This window comes from Pseudonaja textilis, chromosome 2, assembly GCF_049901715.1.
Source record: "Pseudonaja textilis isolate UNSWEBS1 chromosome 2, rPseTex1.2, whole genome shotgun sequence".
Lineage (NCBI taxonomy): Eukaryota > Metazoa > Chordata > Lepidosauria > Squamata > Elapidae > Pseudonaja > Pseudonaja textilis.
In genome coordinates, this window is record NC_141991.1 from 103437572 (window position 1) to 103457730 (window position 20159).

Sequence of the window (20159 nt, forward strand, 5' to 3'; positions counted from 1 at the left end):
AAATCATCCCAAAATAAGAACTGAGAAGGCATACTTAAATTTATGTGCTCCTTCTTATTACAAATTATACATTGCCTCTAGAATAAGGCAGTTCTTGACTTACAACAATTAAGCCCAAAATTTCTGTTAACTGAGACATTTGTTAAGTGAGTTTTGGCCCATTTTATGGCCTTTCTTGCCACACTTGTTAAGTGAATCGCTAAGTTAGTAACCCAGTTGTTAAGTGACTCTGGCTTCTCCATTGACTTTGCTTGTCAGAAGGTCACAAGAGGGAATTATATGACCCTGGGACTCTGCAACCATCATAAATATAAACCAGTTGCTAAGCATCTGAATTTTGATCATCCAATCCTAGGGTTGCTGCAAAGGTTGTAACTGTGAAAAACAGTCATAGGTAACTGCTGTAACTTTGAATGGTCACTAAACGAACTGTTGTAAATCAAGGACTATCTGTATTGGGAACTGTATTCCTTAAGTTAACTCTAACATCTCATTACTCTCCATATAACCATAACTTGCTTTCAGTTTTATTTATGAATACATTTGCAATAAATAACTGTGTTAACAGTATAATTTGTATTATAATAATTATATATGGTGCATGCAATATCGTTTTTAAATGATCCAAGAATAAAATGTACTTATGACAACAACTACCGTGTTTCTCACAAAATAAGGCCAGGCCTTATTTTTTTTGGAGCCCTGAAAAAACGGCTAGGATGTCTTTTCGGGGGTGAATTAATTTCTCCCCCCCTGCGCACCAGCGCTGTCTCCAACAACAGTGTCTGAGTCACTCCCGCTTTTCCCGTCCCCATAACAACAGGAAAAAAAAGATTTTGAGGTACCTGGGAGCGCCGCACGCTGCGTTTTGGTTTAATCCCGAGTGGCTGGGTGGGTGTGAGAAGAGCCGAGCGAGCATCTCTGCTGCTGCTACCCTTGGTGGTCCAGCCTCGGGCTCTGCAAGTTTGCAAAAGTCCCGGTGTGCAGCCCGTTCCTGCATTCCAAGTGCCCAGGCCAAGCTGCAGCTGTCCCTCTCTCACCAGCGCCGTCTCCAATAACAGTGGCAGTAGCAGCGGGAGCCGTGAAACTTACGGAGGCAGCTCCCCCACCCAAGAAGCAGCTGAAACACTTCCACGGTTCCCGCCGCTGCTGCTGCTGTTGTTGGAGATGGCGCTGGAGAGAGAGGGACAGCTGCAGCTTGGCCTGGGCACTTGGAATGCAGGAACAGTGCTGGCGAGAGAGGCGCCAGCACCAGTGGGAACCGTGGAAGTTATGGAGGCCTGAGAAGCGGCTGAAACGCTGCCGGATATCCACGCCCATGCCACCCACCTGCTGACCCAGGTAAGGGAGGGATAAGGGAGCCCTCCATGCTCCACCATGGTGTTAGGAGCAGCTGATGGTGAGGCGTAGCTGCCCACGGGGCACTCCTAATGGCAAGTTCCCCCCGCCTCCCCCCCCCCAATTTCGCATGTTTTAAACTAGGCCTAAATTTGGGGGGAGGGGCTTAATTTCATTTTATACCTAGAAAACATGCTGGGTCTTCCTATTGGGGGGTGCCGTATTGTTGGAGAAACACGGTATGTGTCTCAAATAAATCCTTCATAGCAAAACAAGACACTTTGGATTCTAAAATGTTTCAAAACATTTTGAATTACTGCAACTTCATTTTGGACTTAAGTATGAGGGAGGGAGAAAGAGAGAAGGAGGGGGAAAGGGAGGGGGGCTTTTATTTCTCTAGCTGTAATTTGAGTAATTGTCTGTGCATCTTCTTCATACAAAAGATGTAACAGTATAAAATCTATAAAAGAAGTTTCAGACTTAACTACTAAAAATAAACAAGTTTAGTTTTCAAAAAGCTACTCTTGCCCATTCAATTCTATTCCTTATTTTCATATGATCCCATATCACACAGTCCAAGCATTTATATTGACATAACTACTACATTTATTTTATCTGAAACTGTCTATATATCCCACAAAATTTACTTGGTTGACATAATTTGAGTAACATTTGTAAATCTGATAAACTATCTCCCTAATCATCCCAGTCATGACTGGATTACTGTTACTGTAGCTGCATAATTTATTATTTATAAATGAAATTCACAATAATATTGCATGCGCATTATTCAATCAGGTAGTCCTCAATTTACAACCACAAATTGGTTATGTATTGCCAGCTGGGAATGTCACAAATGGAACGTCAGATATGGGATACTATAACAACATCAATGTAGAAAAGTTGCCAAGTTCCTGAATCAAAGTCACATGACCACAGGGATACTGTGACAGTTTTAAGTATGAGAGCCAGTTATAAGTCAGGTTTCGTAACTTGAATTCCTTTCCTTATCTTTTGATCCATTTATTTGTATTTTTCCTTATTTAGGTTTTTACTTTTATGGCATTCTATTAGCGCTAAAATTGCATTTGTCATCCATTTCTTCTTTATTTCTTTTTATCTATACACACACATATCTATATCTATATGTCTGTCTGTCTGTCTGTCTGTGTTATTCATCATTTCCCAGTTTTCCTTTGCATCATAGTTGTTAGTCTTGTTAATACCTATATTTTAGTAATAACATCCATGATAATGGTTTATTCATATCAATCTACTATTTATTTATTTTTGATGATTTTCAATATCTCATTTCAGTCACTACTAAATTATTTTCTACCACTGTACTTTTCTGTATATGCTTGATGATTTTCAATCATCACTCATCACACATCATTTCAACCATTACTAGATTGGTATTAGGATCTTTATCTGTTCCTAGTTGTTTTTTCACCTTAAATCTGAAGGTTTGTCCTCCAAGTTTGCTGCTTGGCTCCCAGACATTTCCCAGGAGCCAGGCAGCAAGTTCGGTGGCAACCCTCTGCCTAAATCTAACCCAAGCCACAAGTAATCTCTATAATCTCTAAATAATCATTCTTTCAGATGTCCCATTGAGGGCTTTACAAACTGTGAACTGCACTTTGAACTGGAACTGCAAACAGACCAGTTGGCCTGCCAATGAAGATAGCAAACCACTGCTACAATATGATTATTCTATTATCCTGATTTGAAAATAGCTGATATGAACACATTTTTCAAAGGATGTGTCCATGTATTTAAAATATCTGAATAATTGTCCATAGTGCAGTTCCTTAGATGCCACAAACAGCAATAAGGTAAGGAATCTTATTGTACACCAAGGTAAAAGCACCTTTAATAGTTGACTACCCACTAACTGCCCATTAAAGTTGCATCTGATGATTTGAAGAGGATTTTTCTGATTAAAATCCTGAAGGACAATGGATTTTGGAATTTTTTAAATTAACGAATAACATCTGTATCTACTTCAAAAGGGACACACATTATTGTTAATGGGGAACTAATACAGGTAGTCCTCAACTTACAACAGTTCATTTAGTGACCATTCAAAATTACAACCTCACTGAAAAAAGTGACTTATGACTGTTTTTCACACTTACGACCATTGCAGGATTCCCCATGGTCATGTGATCAAAATTTAGATACTTGGCACCTGATTCATATTTATGATGGTTGCAGTGTCCTGGGGTCATGTGATCCCCTTTTGTGACCTTCTGACAAGCAAGGTCAATGGGGAAGACAGATTCACTCAACAACCATATGATTAACTTAATAAATGCAATGATTCACTTAACAATGGTGGCAAGAAAAATTGTAAAATGGGACAAAACTCACTTAACAAATGTTCTACCTAGCAACATAAATTTTGGGCTCAACTGTGGTTGTAACTTGAAGACTACTTGTAAAATTTTGTAACATTCAGAAAGGGACATGACTAGAATGTCCACTCTCACTATTCATTCTAACCCTTGAAGTTTTAAGATATAAGATATGACAAAAGAAATGCTGGAGTGAAACTTAAAAACTGCATACAAATTATTTGCAGATAGTTTGATTTTAATTTGGGGAAATCCTATGGTGGGAGTAGAGATGTTAATGGAATTAATGGAAAAGTTAAATGAAATTTGGTGTATTAGATATTTTTAAAATTAACTGTCAAAAAGAAAGATATTAACAGAAATATGAAGATGGAAGATCAAAAAGAAATTAATGCAAAAACTGGTTTTTAGATTGAGAAAAAGTAAAATAGCAAAATTAATATGAATTGTACACCATCTCAAAATAATTATACTTATTCTGAGAGGGAGCTGGAATAGAAGGTCGTTTCCAACTGTGTTAGTCTGTTAATTATGTTAAGGAATAAAATTGTTAAGATGGAAAAGTAACCATTATCACCTGTTGGTGAGAATTTCTGTGGTAAAAATGAATGTAGAATGAGTTTGGTCTAGTCTAGTGGTGAAGGCATCAAGCTACAAAGCAGGAAACCTTGCTTATTCTCTTCCTGCCTTAACCATGAAAGCAAGCTGGGTGACCTTGGGAACCAGATCACTCTCTCTCAGGCCAAACTCATCTCACAAGCTGCCTACATGTATGCGTGTGTGTGCGTGTTTCTGTATAAATGTACTACTTAGGATTATTTTTATTTTAAGTACTACCTGTTTTGACAAATGATACATTTTTAAGCAATGGAAAAGGGATATATCCAGATTTATCCAGAAAAGAGAGAGCAAAGGTTAAATATAAAATTCCTCAGGATACAAAAAACCTTTTCCCGCCAAAGCCATTTTTTTGAAGGGTAATCTAGGAAGGACCCTGGATGTGGTTGCAGTTCTCAGTACGGAACAATCAGAAGGCTGGGTCTCTTGCCATCTTTTCCCTTCAGCTGTTTATTTTTCTTAAACATGCCTGGGTTATAATTATACTTTGTGAAGCTTTACTATCTCTTGATTTACAATTACTTGACTTCTGACATTTTATAATGTCTTGCTGGACTTCTACAACTTTTTGTTCTCTTTTTCATTGTTTACTATTAAATTCCAAACCACTTTCATCTTAGCTGTGAGGTTTGAGGTGAAATATATTTTCAGGTGTGAAAGTCATCCAATTGTACTTACATTTATTATATTATACATTTTGCTCTATCTAGCCCTTTAAAAAAAAGCTCTGATATTTATTTCTTAACTTTCAGTGGTAAAATTCCCCTTTCTTTAATCATTTTTTGCTTCCTAGGGAAAAATCCTTATTTCAATCTTTTTTTGTAGACGTTGAGTTATAATTTATCTGATTCTCTTGTCCTTAGAAAGAAAGAACAGTGTGTCTCTAAAAGGATAAATTTTCTGGGAAGCATTTGAAAAAGGAATCTTCTCCAACTTACAGGTTTTATTTGAAAATATAAATGAAAAATTTGATGGCTGAGCAATGGTTATAGAAACTCAAGACGATAAGGAAATGACAGTTGGACTTCATCTACAATTTGATGAATTGGAATCTGATCTATTACTTTTGAAAAATATAGATTGGCCAGCAAGATTGAAAGGAATATAAACACAAGCAATTCTGAGATAATGGAATTGATGAAGGATAGACTGGTGAATAAGAAACTGCTGCAGACTTTCTCTGGGTGAATTACAATAACAGATTATTAACAGAGCACCTTAAATTTTAAGTTTGCTGTTTAATCTGTTAACTATTTTTATTTCATAAATATAATGTACGACAGGTAAATTGGATTGCAAATAGATGTAGAAGCTTATAAATTTTGGAAATGTTTTGGGAGAGAGGAAGCTATTATTGTTGCAATAAATTTGTCAGTGTTCAGTAGAATAGAATAGAATAGAATAGAATAGAATAGAATAGAATAGAATAGAATAGAATAGAATAGAATAGAATAGATTTATTGGCCAAGTGTGATTGGACACAAAGGAATTTGTCTTGGTGTAAATACTCTCAGTATACATAAACAAAAGGTACATTCGTTAAGAATCAAGAATCATAATGTACAGCACTTACTGATAGTCATAGGATACAATCAACAATCAAATCATACTAGGAAACAGTCAATATAAATCGTAAGGATACAAGCAACAAAGTTACAGTCCTACAATCACAAGTGGGAAGAGATGGGTGATAAGGAGTGATGAGAAGATTAACAGTAATAATAGCGTACACTTTGTAAATAGTTGAACAGTGTTGAGGGAATTATTTGTTTAGCAGAGTGATGGCTTTCAGGAAAAAAACTGTTCTTGTATCTAGTTGTTCTGGAGTGCAGTGCTCTATAGTGTCGTTTTGAGGGAAGGAATTGAAACAGTTTATGTCCGGGATTTGAGGAATCTGTAAATATTTTCACAGCCCTCTTTTTGACTCGTGCAGTATACAGGTCCTCAATTGAAGGGCAGGTGGGTAGTAATTGTTTTTTCTGCAGTCCTAATTATCTTCTGAAGTCTGTGTCTGTCCTGTTGGGTTGCAGAACCAAACCAGACAATTAGAGTGGTGCAGATGATAGACTCAATAATTCCTCTGTAGAACTGGATCAGCAGCTCCTTGGGCAGTTTGAGCTTTCTGAGTTGGCACAGAAAGAACATTCTTTGTTGTGCTTTTTTGATGATGTTTTTGATGTTAGGTGTCCATTTTAGGTCATGTGATATAGTAGAACCTAGAAATGTGAAGGTCTCTACCATGGATACTGTGTTGTCTAGTATTGTAAAAGAGGGTAGTATGGGAGGGTTTCTTCTAAAGTCTACGACCATTTCTACGTTTTTGAGTGTGTTCAGTTCCAGATTGTTCCGGTTAGACCACGTGGCAAGTTGTATAACCTCCTGTCTGTATGCAGATTCGTCATTGTCTCGAATGAGACCAATCACTGTTGTATCATCAGCAAACTTCAGTATTTTAACAGATGGATCATTTGAGATGCAGTCATTGGTATATAGGGAGAAATGGAGATAGCACACAGCCTTGGGGGGCCCCTGTGCTGATTGTACAGGTATCGGATGTGATTCTGCCTAGCTTCACCTGCTGCTTCCTGTCAAGCTTATGAGCCACTTACAAGTGTGTTCAGGTACCGCTAGTTGGTTTAATTTACTTAGAAGAGTGTCCGGAATGATGGTATTGAATGCTGAACTGAAGTCTACAAAGAGGACCCTTGCATAGGCATTTGGAGATTCAAGATGTTGTAGGATGTAATGCAGAGCCATGTTAACAGCATCATCTGTCGATCTCTTTGCTCGGTATGCAAACTGCATGGGGTCTAACAGCAGATCCGTGATGGGCTTCAGGTGGAACAGCAAAAGCCTTTCAAAGATTTTCATAACTACAAATGTTAGAACAACTGGTCTGTAATCATTCAGTTCCTTAATGGAGGCTTCTTTGAAGCAGGAAGAAACATAGCACATCTCTAGTGATCTATTGAAGATTCGGGTGAAGATGGGGGCCAATTGGTCAGCACAGACTTTTAAGCAAGAAGGAGTTATCTTGTCTGGCCCTGGTGCTTTTCCTGGCTTCTGTCTGATCTTGCACTTCTTTTTCTGTGATCACCAGAGGTTGTGAGCCCAATGGATTGGAGCCAATGTAGGAGGCTTGGCTGTTGTTGGTGTGTTTGAGATGTGGGTTGTGGAGATAGGTGGCTGTAGTTTCTTTTCAAACCTGCAGTAAAACACATTCAGGTCATCTGCTAATTGTTGATTTCCTTCTGCCTGGGAAGGAGGTTTGCTGAAGCCAGTGATCTTTTAAGAGTTTTCCACATATTTGCTGGTTCATTTGTTGAGAATTGATTCTTTAACTTTTCAGAGTAGCTTCTTTTTGCTGCTCTGATCTCTCTTGTTAATATGTTTTTGGCCTGGTTGTATAGCATTCTGTCACCTTTTCTGTAGGCTTCCTCTTTTGACCGATGTAACTGCTTAAGTTTAGTCTAGCTATTCAACTAGGGCGAATAGTACATGTTTTTTAATTTGTTTTTTGTCCTTTATAATTCCCGTTTTTAAAAAATGATCTTGCTAGTTTTGTTTTATTTCTGCTAACTTTCTTTTGGATTAATCTTTTTAAAAATTTTATAAATTGAAGAAAAAAAAGAATGCATAATAAAATGGGTAAGAATTTTGGTTTTACACAAATGGATTGATGTGAAAGAATGTGGTTTAAAGGACTAAAATAACTTTGATCTAACAATTTGAGAGATTATTTTTTAGAACTATGGTTCTCAAAGGAGACCCCATGGAGGATCAGGCTATCAATGGATACAATATTAATGGCTGTTAGCACTCCTTGAATAATAAACAACCTGCCTTAACTACTAGTTGCTTGGAAGCAACAATGGAAAGAGGCTATGCCCAACAGTCTAGACCAGCAGTGTCAAACTCATGTCGTCATGGTGATGTCACGTGACATATTGGGTTTTTTCCCCCCTTTGTTAAACTGGGTGTGGGCGTAGCCATGTGACGCATCCAGCCCAGGGGCCAGGAGTTTGACGCCCCTGGTCTAGACTTATGAACTTTTCAAATCCATCCAGTTGGACACTTTCTAATCCAGAATGTTGAATTAGATGGGTCTATGGTCTGATTCAGGGGGGATCTTATGCTTTTATGTTCTGATGATTATATTGTATTTTATTTTGAAATAGAATAATCATAAAAACTTGTAGCAGCTGTTAAGGATTTGGACATAGAGTCTAATAAATTGAAATCACATCAACTATGTCAACACTGCAGGTTAAGAAGTCGAAAATACCACCCACTTAAAAAAAGATGAAGTCAGAGTAGGGTGTTAACTCATAGCATTTCTTGATAATGAGAACAGGTAATTTTGCCATGATAAAAACTGTTGGCAAGACAACATACAGAACTGAACACCCTACATGTTTGTCACACTTGTATTTGGGACACACCAGAACCTATAATCTACTCCCCCTTGGATTTAAAACTTTTCTTTCTTTGAAAAACCAATCTAACTTTTTGTTGCTACTGATATTCAATACATATGTCCTACATATGTAATAAATACCAACATTTGAGCAACATAAAAGGCTAAGTACAAGGATCATAAGCTTTATAAATGGCAATTTGGCTAAGGAAAAAAATCCTTACATTCAACCATAATCAAACCATAAAACATACCTCCAAGCAACAGCCAAACTAAAACTAAAATATTCAGAAAATTGTATTGATAAAAGAAAGACTAGGCTAAACTGACTTTTAAGTATCTCTCTATCTCTCTCTAGCACTATCATACTCACCAGATGAACTATTTTGCCATCTCAGTGAGAAATAGTCAATGGAGGGTGTGGTAACCGCCACCTTAGGGTGCAGAGACATCTAAAGGAGTGGCTTGGATTTCAGAACAGGTAGGAGTCAGGACTAACATTAAATATAAAAGTTGACAAATCCCTAAGGCAGCAAACATTGAATACACCAAGCATGAACATGTACTGGCAATCAAAAACAAAAAGAAAACCAAATGTGGCTACAAGCAACCCAGATTTCTAAACTCATCGCCATGGAGACTTAAGTGAGGATGCAATTAAAGTCTCTGTCCTTCTTGAATTTTTTAAAGGAAGATGGTTATGTACAAAGTAAATAGTCAGGTTCTAACATCAACTCTGTATCATAGAATGCTTTGTGAGTCATGTTCCATTGTTAAATAAAAGTAGTAGTTACAATTCAGTGCTTCATTCTGAAGGTCACTAAGCAGCTTGAAGCTACCTAGAAAAAAAAATGTTAAAGGGCTATAGAAAATATCAAGGGTCCTCTTGAGAATAGGTATTTTGCCTACATTGTGTTTATATCTTTTTATTTTTTTCTTTTGGTGCATTTTCACACTGAATATTAATTATAAGAATTGGTCTAAATTATGTTAAACTGCAGGTTGAAGCATTTATGGTTTCAATTATAAATTGTTGCTCCAGGATAGCATAATCAAGACTAAGCTCATGTTAGGCAGGAAAGAGCTTAAACACTTTTTTTTTTTTTACTGCTGTACATACAACATAATAATTCTTTCAGTATGTCATCTTCATTGCAAATGGATTTTTCTGATAGAGAAAGGGAAGGAATATAATTTTGTTACAGCCTATGAGACTTGTGGTCCTGATCCAGAGGCAGGACTGGCAATATTTAAAATGGAAGAAGTGTGATATTACATTACATGGAACACATACTGTATTCTATTTTGTTCAAATAATGTACTAGCTTTTTGGTGTGAAGGGAAGCATATTTAATTATTTATTTATTTATATTTGTAGACTGGCAAATTAAGACTCTGTACAGTGAACAACAAAGCAAGTATAAAACAGAAAACAGCAATTTAAAAGGAATCAATTTGGAACCATCCTTTGAGGGAAGAATTTGGGTGTATTTTTAATTAAAATAACTCCAGGCAATTCAGTGCATATGCTGAAAGAGTAAAACTGTATTCAATGAATGATTCATCAAGGAACAGGTGCCCAAAATAAGGCTGCAGTGCCTTAATGCAATGGGGCATTCCAATAAAGGATTTATTCAACAAATTACAGTTTGGCCCAGACAAATAACATTTAAAATTCCTGAATTATTGTGAATGCTGTTATCTGTTTAGGATTATTTTAAGCAAAACTTTTGATAAACAGCTAAGTACATTATATTGTCAATATAGGTGTTACATGTGTAAAAGAACCCTGAATAGACTTAGAATACCCATATGAACAAATCAATGGTTTAAAGATTTCAAAGACATTTGTTTCCTTTCATGTTTCACTGGACCCATTCATCTCAGATGAATGTTTAAAAAGAGTTAGCCATCACACTCATAAAATGCTGAAGAGACATTTACTCCTACCATATGGACTTTCCCAGTTGGTATATCCATATACCAGTAATATTACCATGATCAATACATTTTAACCATGGATACAGTTTTTAACAAAATATTATCAATTTGGGATTTATAATTATATAAATAACTATTCTTCAAGTTTGAAAAGATTATATGGTCACAGATTTACAATTTTGGCTTAATAATGTCGTTGTTTCTGTCTAAACTGGATCTCGATTGGTAAAATGAAAAGGCCAAATAATATTATTTCATTTTGGGGGGAGGAGGGGCATACATTAAAGCAACAGAACATTAAAAATAAGGAATTTAGGAAAAGAGAATCTGACAAACAGAACCTGTTAAGGATGATATACACTTAAGACATATTGAACTATATGTAGAAAGATATTGATACATGGATAGTTTTGGAATAGTTTAATTTCAATATAAAATATTAAGATACAGTGGTGATTTTTAAAAAAATATTCCTCATGTCCTTCTGCTGAATATTTCTAAACTTGTTACAGAGTAATGTTTTATTAATTAATATATATTTCATTCAGTTTTTGAGTGTAACTTTCAAAGTACCACAAAAGACCCATTATGCTTGTCAGTGTAAAAATGGACGCCAAAGCACCAAGAAATACAATTTTCAGATCAGGCACAATAAATTCAATGTTATTAAACTCAAGAAAATAGTACCATACTTCAAAGTTCTATAAACACCTTTTTTGTTGGTTATATTTTGTTAGAAAAATAAAAATGACTTGAGTTTTGTTTGGTTGAAATAAAATGGACATAAACTGAAATTGAGGACCAACTCCTCCTCGTTTTTTTTACACCAGGAACACCAGGGAAGGTGGGTGTGTTTGTCTATGCTAAGTGCAAACTACAAACTAAATTTGAAAAATTTGGCCAAAGACATGATATTTTAAAAAAAATATTAAAATAAATTGCTGCAGCAAACAATGCTTTAGTATCTGTTATCAAATAAAAAGTATCTTCTTAAAATGACCCCTCCACCCATCATTCTTAATAGAACAAGGGGGAGGGTTGTCTGACAAAGAGAGTAAGAAATAATATTTGCACAGGCTGATTTCTGAAAAGCTCCAGTCCAATACAAATTCAATACATAATAATATTCTGAAATCATAATTTCTGAAATATCATTGTATCGTTTTCAAGACTGGAAAGTAATTTTAGATTTTAAAATCATTTATACAAACTTACCAAACTTCTTATTCACTGCTAGAAGTGACAAAACACCTACACTTAATTTTATGCTTCAGTGGATTTACAAAAATTAAATGAAAAGGTTTTTTTTTTCTAAGTTACCTTACCTGTCTACCAACATTCTCCTGGAAAGCAGCCTAAGAACAGAGAGAGCAAACATAAAAAAAAATGAGTCAGGTTTGCTTGCAGATAAACACCACATCATGAAGTCAAAACAAACACACAGCAATATAAATGACCCATGGGCTTTATTTTAAAATGAAAAGTCAACTTTGTTAGCTGAATATGCCCTTAGGCAGTTGTTATGTGCTAATGCTGTTTTAAATTTATATGCTGTGTGCGAAGAGTTTAGAAATGGGTGTTTATTAAAATCAGACACACCCAGAACAGTGGCCTTCATTGCTGATACAATGCTTCCAGTAGAAATGAAAAGACAATGCCCTTAGAATACAGCTACTGAGAGATTTTCCAGACTGCTTCCGTAAAGTTATAAATGTGTTGTGTGCTATAAATTTAATGTTTTCATATATCTAAACTCCTTTTCCTCCTTTTATAAATTATATGAGATGATAGATAGCATTAACTTGCCTGGAGTTATTTATAACTAATTTATAGACTTCAGAAATAAGTTTTGAAGTGCAAAATATTCAGATTTAAACATTGGATCAATTATTTTTTTTTAAATAAACTCAAGTATATTTTAATACTGCATGAGAGAGAAAAGGGAGATAAACGAACTTGACTGATAAAACAACATTATGGTAAGATTCAAGTATTTGGCAGAATGAAAAGTAGAATTCTGTTTCTCAGAGCTCAAAATACATACTTAGTTGGCAAAAATGGTTGCTTAAATCTTTTTGTACACATGATATTGTACAAATTTAACATGACAATATTAACATACAACTTCCCTTCAATTTAACCAGTTGATATGATTTCGCCAGTTGACTTTGGCCATAGAACTTTTTAACTATGAGCCCAAACAGATGATAATTATATTGCATTATATTGTGCTAGAAATTCAATCAATGCATTTGAAAAGAATCCTAGGATTACAACAATGAATCTCTTGGCTTCAATGAAATTTAGAAGAAATCTTTTGTTGCTCATTACTTCTGTATTTGTCCTTGATTTTTCTGGCAATTCCAATGCAGTCCATATAATGATGAAATAATGAAAAAAGTAAATTTTCTAGCTTAAATGGTTAGACAATTTTCAGAAAAGCACTTTTCTAAACTAATTAGGTACATCCTGAATAGAAAATGCTCCAAAGTGAATATGGTTTCATATACTATAAACTGAAACAAAAGTAAATCCCATCTTTCTGCTGGTTCTTTCTTTTTTTAAAAGCGTGTAATGTGTATAGATGTGTGTGTGTTTATACATCTGTATCTGTCATCAAAATTAAAATTCTAGGTAGTTATTGTATATATAAGAAAAGGAGAAAGGGAGAATATGGTAGAATTTATACTGAAGGTAAATCATGCTTTTGAGGGTAGAAATGCCCCAAAATACTTCCATGGAGCAATTTCAGTCTTCCTTTCTCCATAAACAAAAGCATTTTTTTTTCCTGTGAGGGACCGCATACTATTTATAACTCCTCTGTCCAATGACTTGAGCAGAGCTGTATAAGATTAAAACAATTTCAAGGCAGCTACTCAAATTTAACAAAGCCTTGCTGTCTATTTACTTCATGCAATTCCATGTTCAATTCCTTGGGCAAATATATTTAAATATACTAAATGCTGTTTATTATAGAATCAGCTTATTCATAAATAAACCAGTTGATTTCCATGAGTTTCCTATGCTCATCTAAGCTGTATGAAAACATGTCACTATATGCATACATATGTACAGATTCTCTCTATATATACATGCATGTACACACACACACACACACAGACAGACAGACACATATAGATGCACACACAAATACAACATTGCACATTCAATATACAGCTAATAGCTAAATGTGAACTATTTTTGCATATACTTTTAAAATATCAAATAATAAAATATTCCTCATTTTCTCTGATGGAGAGGGATTTTAAAATTAAAAAATAGATGTTTATGGTGAGTTTAACTATGCTTGTTTATCTTAGATCAATAGAATAGTATAAGTGATAGACAACTAGTTTGACATCTAATATAAGTAAATTTCAGTAATTAGCAGGAACTGCCTACAGATAAGCTTCTTTTTCTACCATTACGATGTAGTGCAAAGATGACAACTCAGCCTATTCCTAAAGTTACACATAATTCCCACAGACATCAAAAGAAAACTGAGCACATAACTTGGAGCAGTTTAGTACATTTTTAATTTCACAAAATAGCTTGTCCATCTATTCAAATTAACAAGTTTTAAATTATGTAAATTATACTCATCAATCTGTTTTATTCTCTGAAACCAATAATATGAAGAAGAAAAATCAATTCAGCGAAGATATAAAACCATACACAGACTAAATTTGAATGAAACTATGACTTCGTTGGAAGAGTGAGAGAGGCAACTAGTTAATTAATTCTACTTTTTGTTGTTGAGTCATATTATATCTGTCTAAGCTTGAATTGTTGATAAATATCCAAAATGCTATTGGCTACCTATTTCTGCTTCTATCTTTTATTATGTCATGGGAAAACACAATTTTCATTCTAATAAACTGAAATAATAGCAATCTTTTAAATTACTAATTCCTGATTTAATTCACAATCAGTATTGTAGATTTTCATAAGAAATATTTAATTTGTATTTAATATTTATATTAAATAGTTAAACATGCATTGGAATGTGATCATATGACGCCTATAGAGTGACATTTGTTTCAGATTATAGAACTATGAAATTGCTTCATATTATAGAAAAACAGGAAAAAAGGGGATATAAAAAGGATACAAATATCTCAATGTTTCACAAGAAATATTCAAGAGGACATACATGTAATATTATAATTTATTTCTTAAACAGAAAAGTACATGAAAAATACATGAAAAGTGTTAGTTGATAATAGGAGAATACTAAATCAAGCCTTTTTTTAAGCCAAGAAAGAATTGACTTAGAAGATGAGAGATAACAGATAACAGATAATCAGAGTTGGAAGGGACCTTGTAGGTCATCTAATCCAACCCCCCCCCACCCAAGTGGGAGACCATACACCATTTCTGACAAATAGCAGTCCAATCTCTCCTTGAAAGTCTCAAGTGATGGCGCTCCCACAACTTCCAAGGGCAAGCTGTCCATTGGTTGATTGTTCTCACTGTCAGAAAGTTTCTCCTTATTTCCAGGTTAAATCTCTCCTTGTTCAGTTTCCATCCATTATTCCTTGTCTGGCCTACAGGTGCTTTAGAAAATAGCTTGACCTCTTCCTCCCTGTGGCAGCCCCTCAAATATTGGAAGACTGCTATCATGTCTCCCCTGATCCTTCTCTTTACTAGACTAGCCAAGCCCAGTTCCCGCAACCGTTCGTTGTATGTTTTAGCCTCCAGTCCCCTAATCATCCTGGTTGCTCTTCTCTGTACTTTTTCTAGAGTCTCAACATCTTTTTTATAAAGTGGTGAACAAAACTGGATGCGGTACTCTAGGTGTGGTCTTACTAAGGCTTTATAGAGTGGTATTAGTACTTCCCTTGATCTTGATTGTATCCCTCTGTTAATACAATTTAGGATTGCATTAGCTTTTTTGGTGGCTGCTGCACACTGCAGGCTCATATTTAGCTGGTTGTCCACTAAGACTCCAATATCCCTCTTACAGTTACTGCTATTGAGCCTGGTTTCACCCAGTCTATATGTGTACTTTTGGTTTTTCTTGCCTAAGTGTAGGACATTACTTTTCTCTACATTGAATTTCATTTTGTTAGATATGGCCTAGTGTTCTAGTCTGTCAAGATCCACCTGGATCTTGAACCTATCTTCTTGAGTGTTAGCTATTCCTGCCAGCTTAGAATAGAAGAATTTCTAATGTTCATGACCAATGAAGTGACCACAAGAGAAGCTGGTAAATAACTATAATTGTACAAAAAAATAGTTATGGAATAATCAAGACTGATAAACTGACTAGTTTTTTTAGATTTTTAGAGTTTACATTTGATAGTATAATAGACAACATGAATGTGTGTTACTATGAAGGTAAGGAGCAGAGAATCTGACAGTAGTATCTATAAAAGACCTGATCCTTTTCTTTAATGGTCGGTTCCAGATCCAGGACTGAATTGAGCCTGTTGATTTTCTCAGAATGCAGAGTAAAGCCTGAAGAAAGGGAAATTTCTCCCAGCAGAATATTTGGGAGAAAAGAAATGAAGTGTTTCTTGACCTCGTTTTCTCACCCTATTTAGTCAAATCTGTTAGTAACGGTTAATACAATATATTGATCCTTATGTTTGCTGTAGTCCCACCAAGAGAGTGACAATTAAAGGTTCTTGAAAAACCATTTAAAGATCCTTTTCTATATATGTTAAAAACTTGAACTGAAATCAAAATCATCCAATGGTGACATAATAGAAAGATCACTCTGTTCTTTCAATCTTGGCTGTTCCTTTATACGATTGGCATATTGACCTGTTATAAAAACAATGAAACAAAGACAATACACTTTGCACATGAAGAATGAGACATGAGATCCAATTTTGTTTTTATGTAAACCTAGGAAGTAAAATATTTGAAATAGCTACCGAACAACATAAAGTACTGCCGAGCAAAATCATTTCAATACTGTCTCATAGATTATAATTAAACTTACAGAGGCTGCTCTTCTACAGTTAACATCACGGTCAAATATAGCAGCTATAATCAGGGCACTGAAAAGAGAAAGGAAAAAGAAATGTATACACACATACAAAGACACACACACACATATATATATATATATAAAAGCAGTGAATAATTTGACATAATTTGTCTTTTGAAGAGCTATCATTTTTGTGTAAGAAACTATATTAGCTGCATTCACTATTGGCTAAGATTGGTAAATTTCAAGCTCTGTATTTAGTTTATAGTATGCTATAGTTATACCCAAGTAAAGCCTTTAAATTCATTATTTTCCAAGATTATATCAACATATGCATATTATTCCTGTTCGCGATTTGCATTGTTTTTAAATACTGACCTTATGATGATCTTAATTTATAAGACAAGACATCCTATCTTTCAATACTGATTACTCAATAGTGGCTAATTGCAATACAGGCCTAAAAGGGAGAACTTTAACAATTGTAAGAGGAAAGCCATATCAGTCTTTAGTAAAAATCAGGAATCTGGTAGCACCTTTTCAGACTAACACATTTATTAAAAGGCATGAACTTTTATGAGCTACAGCTGAACAACTATAGTGCATCATAAAAAGAAGATAAGATCTGAAAAAGAGTTGATCTGTATGCTAGTTTTAAGTCCTTAAATGTGTGTATTAGAAAATGAGCTTGTCAGACTTCTAAATGGTAATGTGAAGTTAAAGGTTTAAAAGTTTAAAAATTTCCTCTGTCCAGTTGTGACTGACTCAAGAGGGTGGTGCTCAAATCTGATTCTCAGACAAGAATTGTCTAACATGTTTCCATCCACATGCGGCCAGCATGAAAATGCGGAAAGCAGTAACTTCTCGCTGAAATGGCACCTATTTATCTATTCACATTTGCATGTTTTCAAACTGCTGTTTTCAGAAGCTGCGGCAAGTAACGGGCAGCACTCAGGTCTCAAAACCAGGCTGTTGGTTTTCTAGATGAAAAACTCCAGTGTCTTAACTGCTGAGAAATTGCACTGTCCAATGTAGGTTAGGTTTTTGCTCTTCTTACAGCGAAACCAATATGAAAATATGAAGTAATCATCATGCTGTTTTCATGTATTGATGTCCTGTCCTAGGGTCATATGATCACCATTTGTAACCTTCCCAACCAGCTTTCCACAAGTGAAGTCTACGAGGGAAGCCAGATTCGCTTAATGACTGCATGATTCACTTAACTGCAGTGATTTGCTTAACAACTGTGGCAAAAAAAAGGTCTAAATGGGACAACTTTCACTTAAAAACTCCTTGTTTAGCAAGATAAATTTTGAGCCCAATTTGTGATCGTAAATCGAGGACTGCCTGTATGGAGTGCAAATTCACTTAATATGTAACAGAAACTGCTCTTGAGAATGAACTCGTCAGACAACAAACTTCTTCGTGTAAAATTATTCTCAGCATTTCATCACAGCACAAGATGTAGCTCTGAGCAATATTCATATTTCCTGATTCTGCAGGCTAATCTTGCCCTAGGGCCAAGGGCTCCATTTACATGAGAGCCACACCTCTCTTTTCTTCTCACCATGCACTACTCCAGGGAAGACTAAATTGCCTGCACTCCCACACTTCGACCAAATCTTTCTGAGTTGAAATATAGTCCAATTCTGAAGCACAGATAAAGGAGGAATTTTCCCATCTTCTCAAGAGTAAACTTTAGTTCTAATTATTTTTATCTGTCAGTTCTCTAACCACTGCCAAAACAACAAAATTATCCAGCAATTAAACTAAATAGAACTTTTAAGTAAATAATATCGTGAGTCTTTTTTAATAATTATAGAAACTCAGCATTATACTGTAACCTCCCACAAAGAAGCTTTTCAATAAACCATAAAAATATTATAATATTTGGCAGGGGTTTTTTCTTTTTCTGTTCAATCATGCCCAATTTTTGAAAATTGCCTGGAGAAATCCCTGCAGTTTTCCTGGTACAGTTTTTCAGAAGTGGATTGCCATAGAGAAAGTGACTGGCTCAAGGTCACCCAGCCGGCTTTGTGCATAAGGCAGACTAGAACTCACAGTCACCACGTTTTGAGACTGATGCCTTATCCGCAATACCAAACTGGCTCTCATTTGGCAACTATCTATCTATCTATCTATCTATCTATCTATCTATCTATCTATCTATCTATCTATTAAATATTTTACTATATTTCAAATATTTTATTATATTGTAACAATTGTTCGATCTGTATTCTCATGATTTTTCTGATAGCCTTCTTATCCACACTCACTAATAACAACCCATTAAATTCTGCTTTCATGGCTTTCCATACCACAATTAGGCAATGTTATGCGCTGAAATTTACTTGAAAATATTATTCAGATTTTTACTACTTTTTTCCTGTTATATTTAATGTGTCTAGGTCAAAATTCACCACGCCATGCAGTCAGTTAAAGCCAATCAGAGTATGCATGTTATAGGTATTAGAAAATATTACTTTAGGCCGAACTAAGGGAAATGCATTGTGAGATCTGAGATCACTTGGCTAAACCTGAACACAAAATCAGTGCAACTTTGTTTGCAAAGATTTGTTCAAAGAGTGAATTGGTATTCTGTAAAAAGATAGCAACAATTTGTATGTGGCTAAATAGAAGGCTTTTCTCAGACAGAAAGAGTGACACACCTAAGGTTAGAACTAAGAGACAAGACAAAAAAAAAAGATAGATGATTACTGTTATTGGCTGTAAACCAAAGTATACTAATACAGGTGAAACTATGCGTCATGCTCCCAAAAGTTCCTGATTCTCAACATATAGTTTATTGCTCAGCTCCCACATTAAATTGTGACACCTGGAAAAGTAAACAAAAAAACAAAAAACAAAAAAGCACCCCAAACTTTTATCATCTATACAGTCACTTTAGTAAAAGAATTTTTATCATAGGTAGCAGAATCCACAGACACAGTTACATTCAGTTTCATAAGCACATAATGAAACTTGTTGGGTATAACTATATAATATGTATATAAAACAATACACAACATACAATGTTTGTATACAGCCTATATAGTTTGTATGTATAGTGTACCTACTTCTACCATGTTTCTCATATAATAAGGCTGGGTCTTATTATTTTTTTGAGTTCCCAAAAAACAGCTAGGATGTCATTTCGGGGGTGAATTAATTTCTCCCCCCGCACACCCACACCGAGAGCGCCCCCAGGCAGCCACGGCTCACCACCAGCCATTCCTAATGGCCGATCATGGTGGAGCACAGAGGGCTCCCTACCCCTGCCAAGAGCCTTTGCTGCGGGCAGGTGGGTGGCAGCGCTATAGATATCTGCCAGCAGCATTTCAGCCACTTCTCAGGCCTCCGTAGCTTCCACGGTTCCTGCCAGCGCTGGTGCCTCTCTCATCAGTGCCATCTCCAACTTTCCCCCCATTCCTGCAACAGGGGAAAAAAAACATTTTGAGGTACCTGGGAGCGCCGCACGGTGTGTTTTCGTTTAATCCCGAGAGGCTGGTTGGGCATGAGAAGAGCCGAGCGAGCGTCTCTGCCACTGCTA

General features: G+C 35.5%; 1 protein-coding gene across 2 annotated transcripts in view; it reads right to left on the reverse strand.

Moving 5' to 3' along the window:
- Nucleotides 1-20159, reverse strand: part of TBCD (tubulin folding cofactor D) — a 281979-nt gene that overhangs the window by 53852 nt on the left and 207968 nt on the right. For both annotated transcript variants that reach the window (XM_087924756.1, XM_087924755.1), the window contains 2 exons: nt 16622-16679; nt 11997-12026 (listed from right to left, as the gene is read on the reverse strand). In XM_087924756.1, the coding sequence (XP_087780882.1) occupies nt 11997-12026; nt 16622-16679 (88 nt within the window). The remainder of the gene's footprint in view (nt 1-11996; nt 12027-16621; nt 16680-20159) is intronic.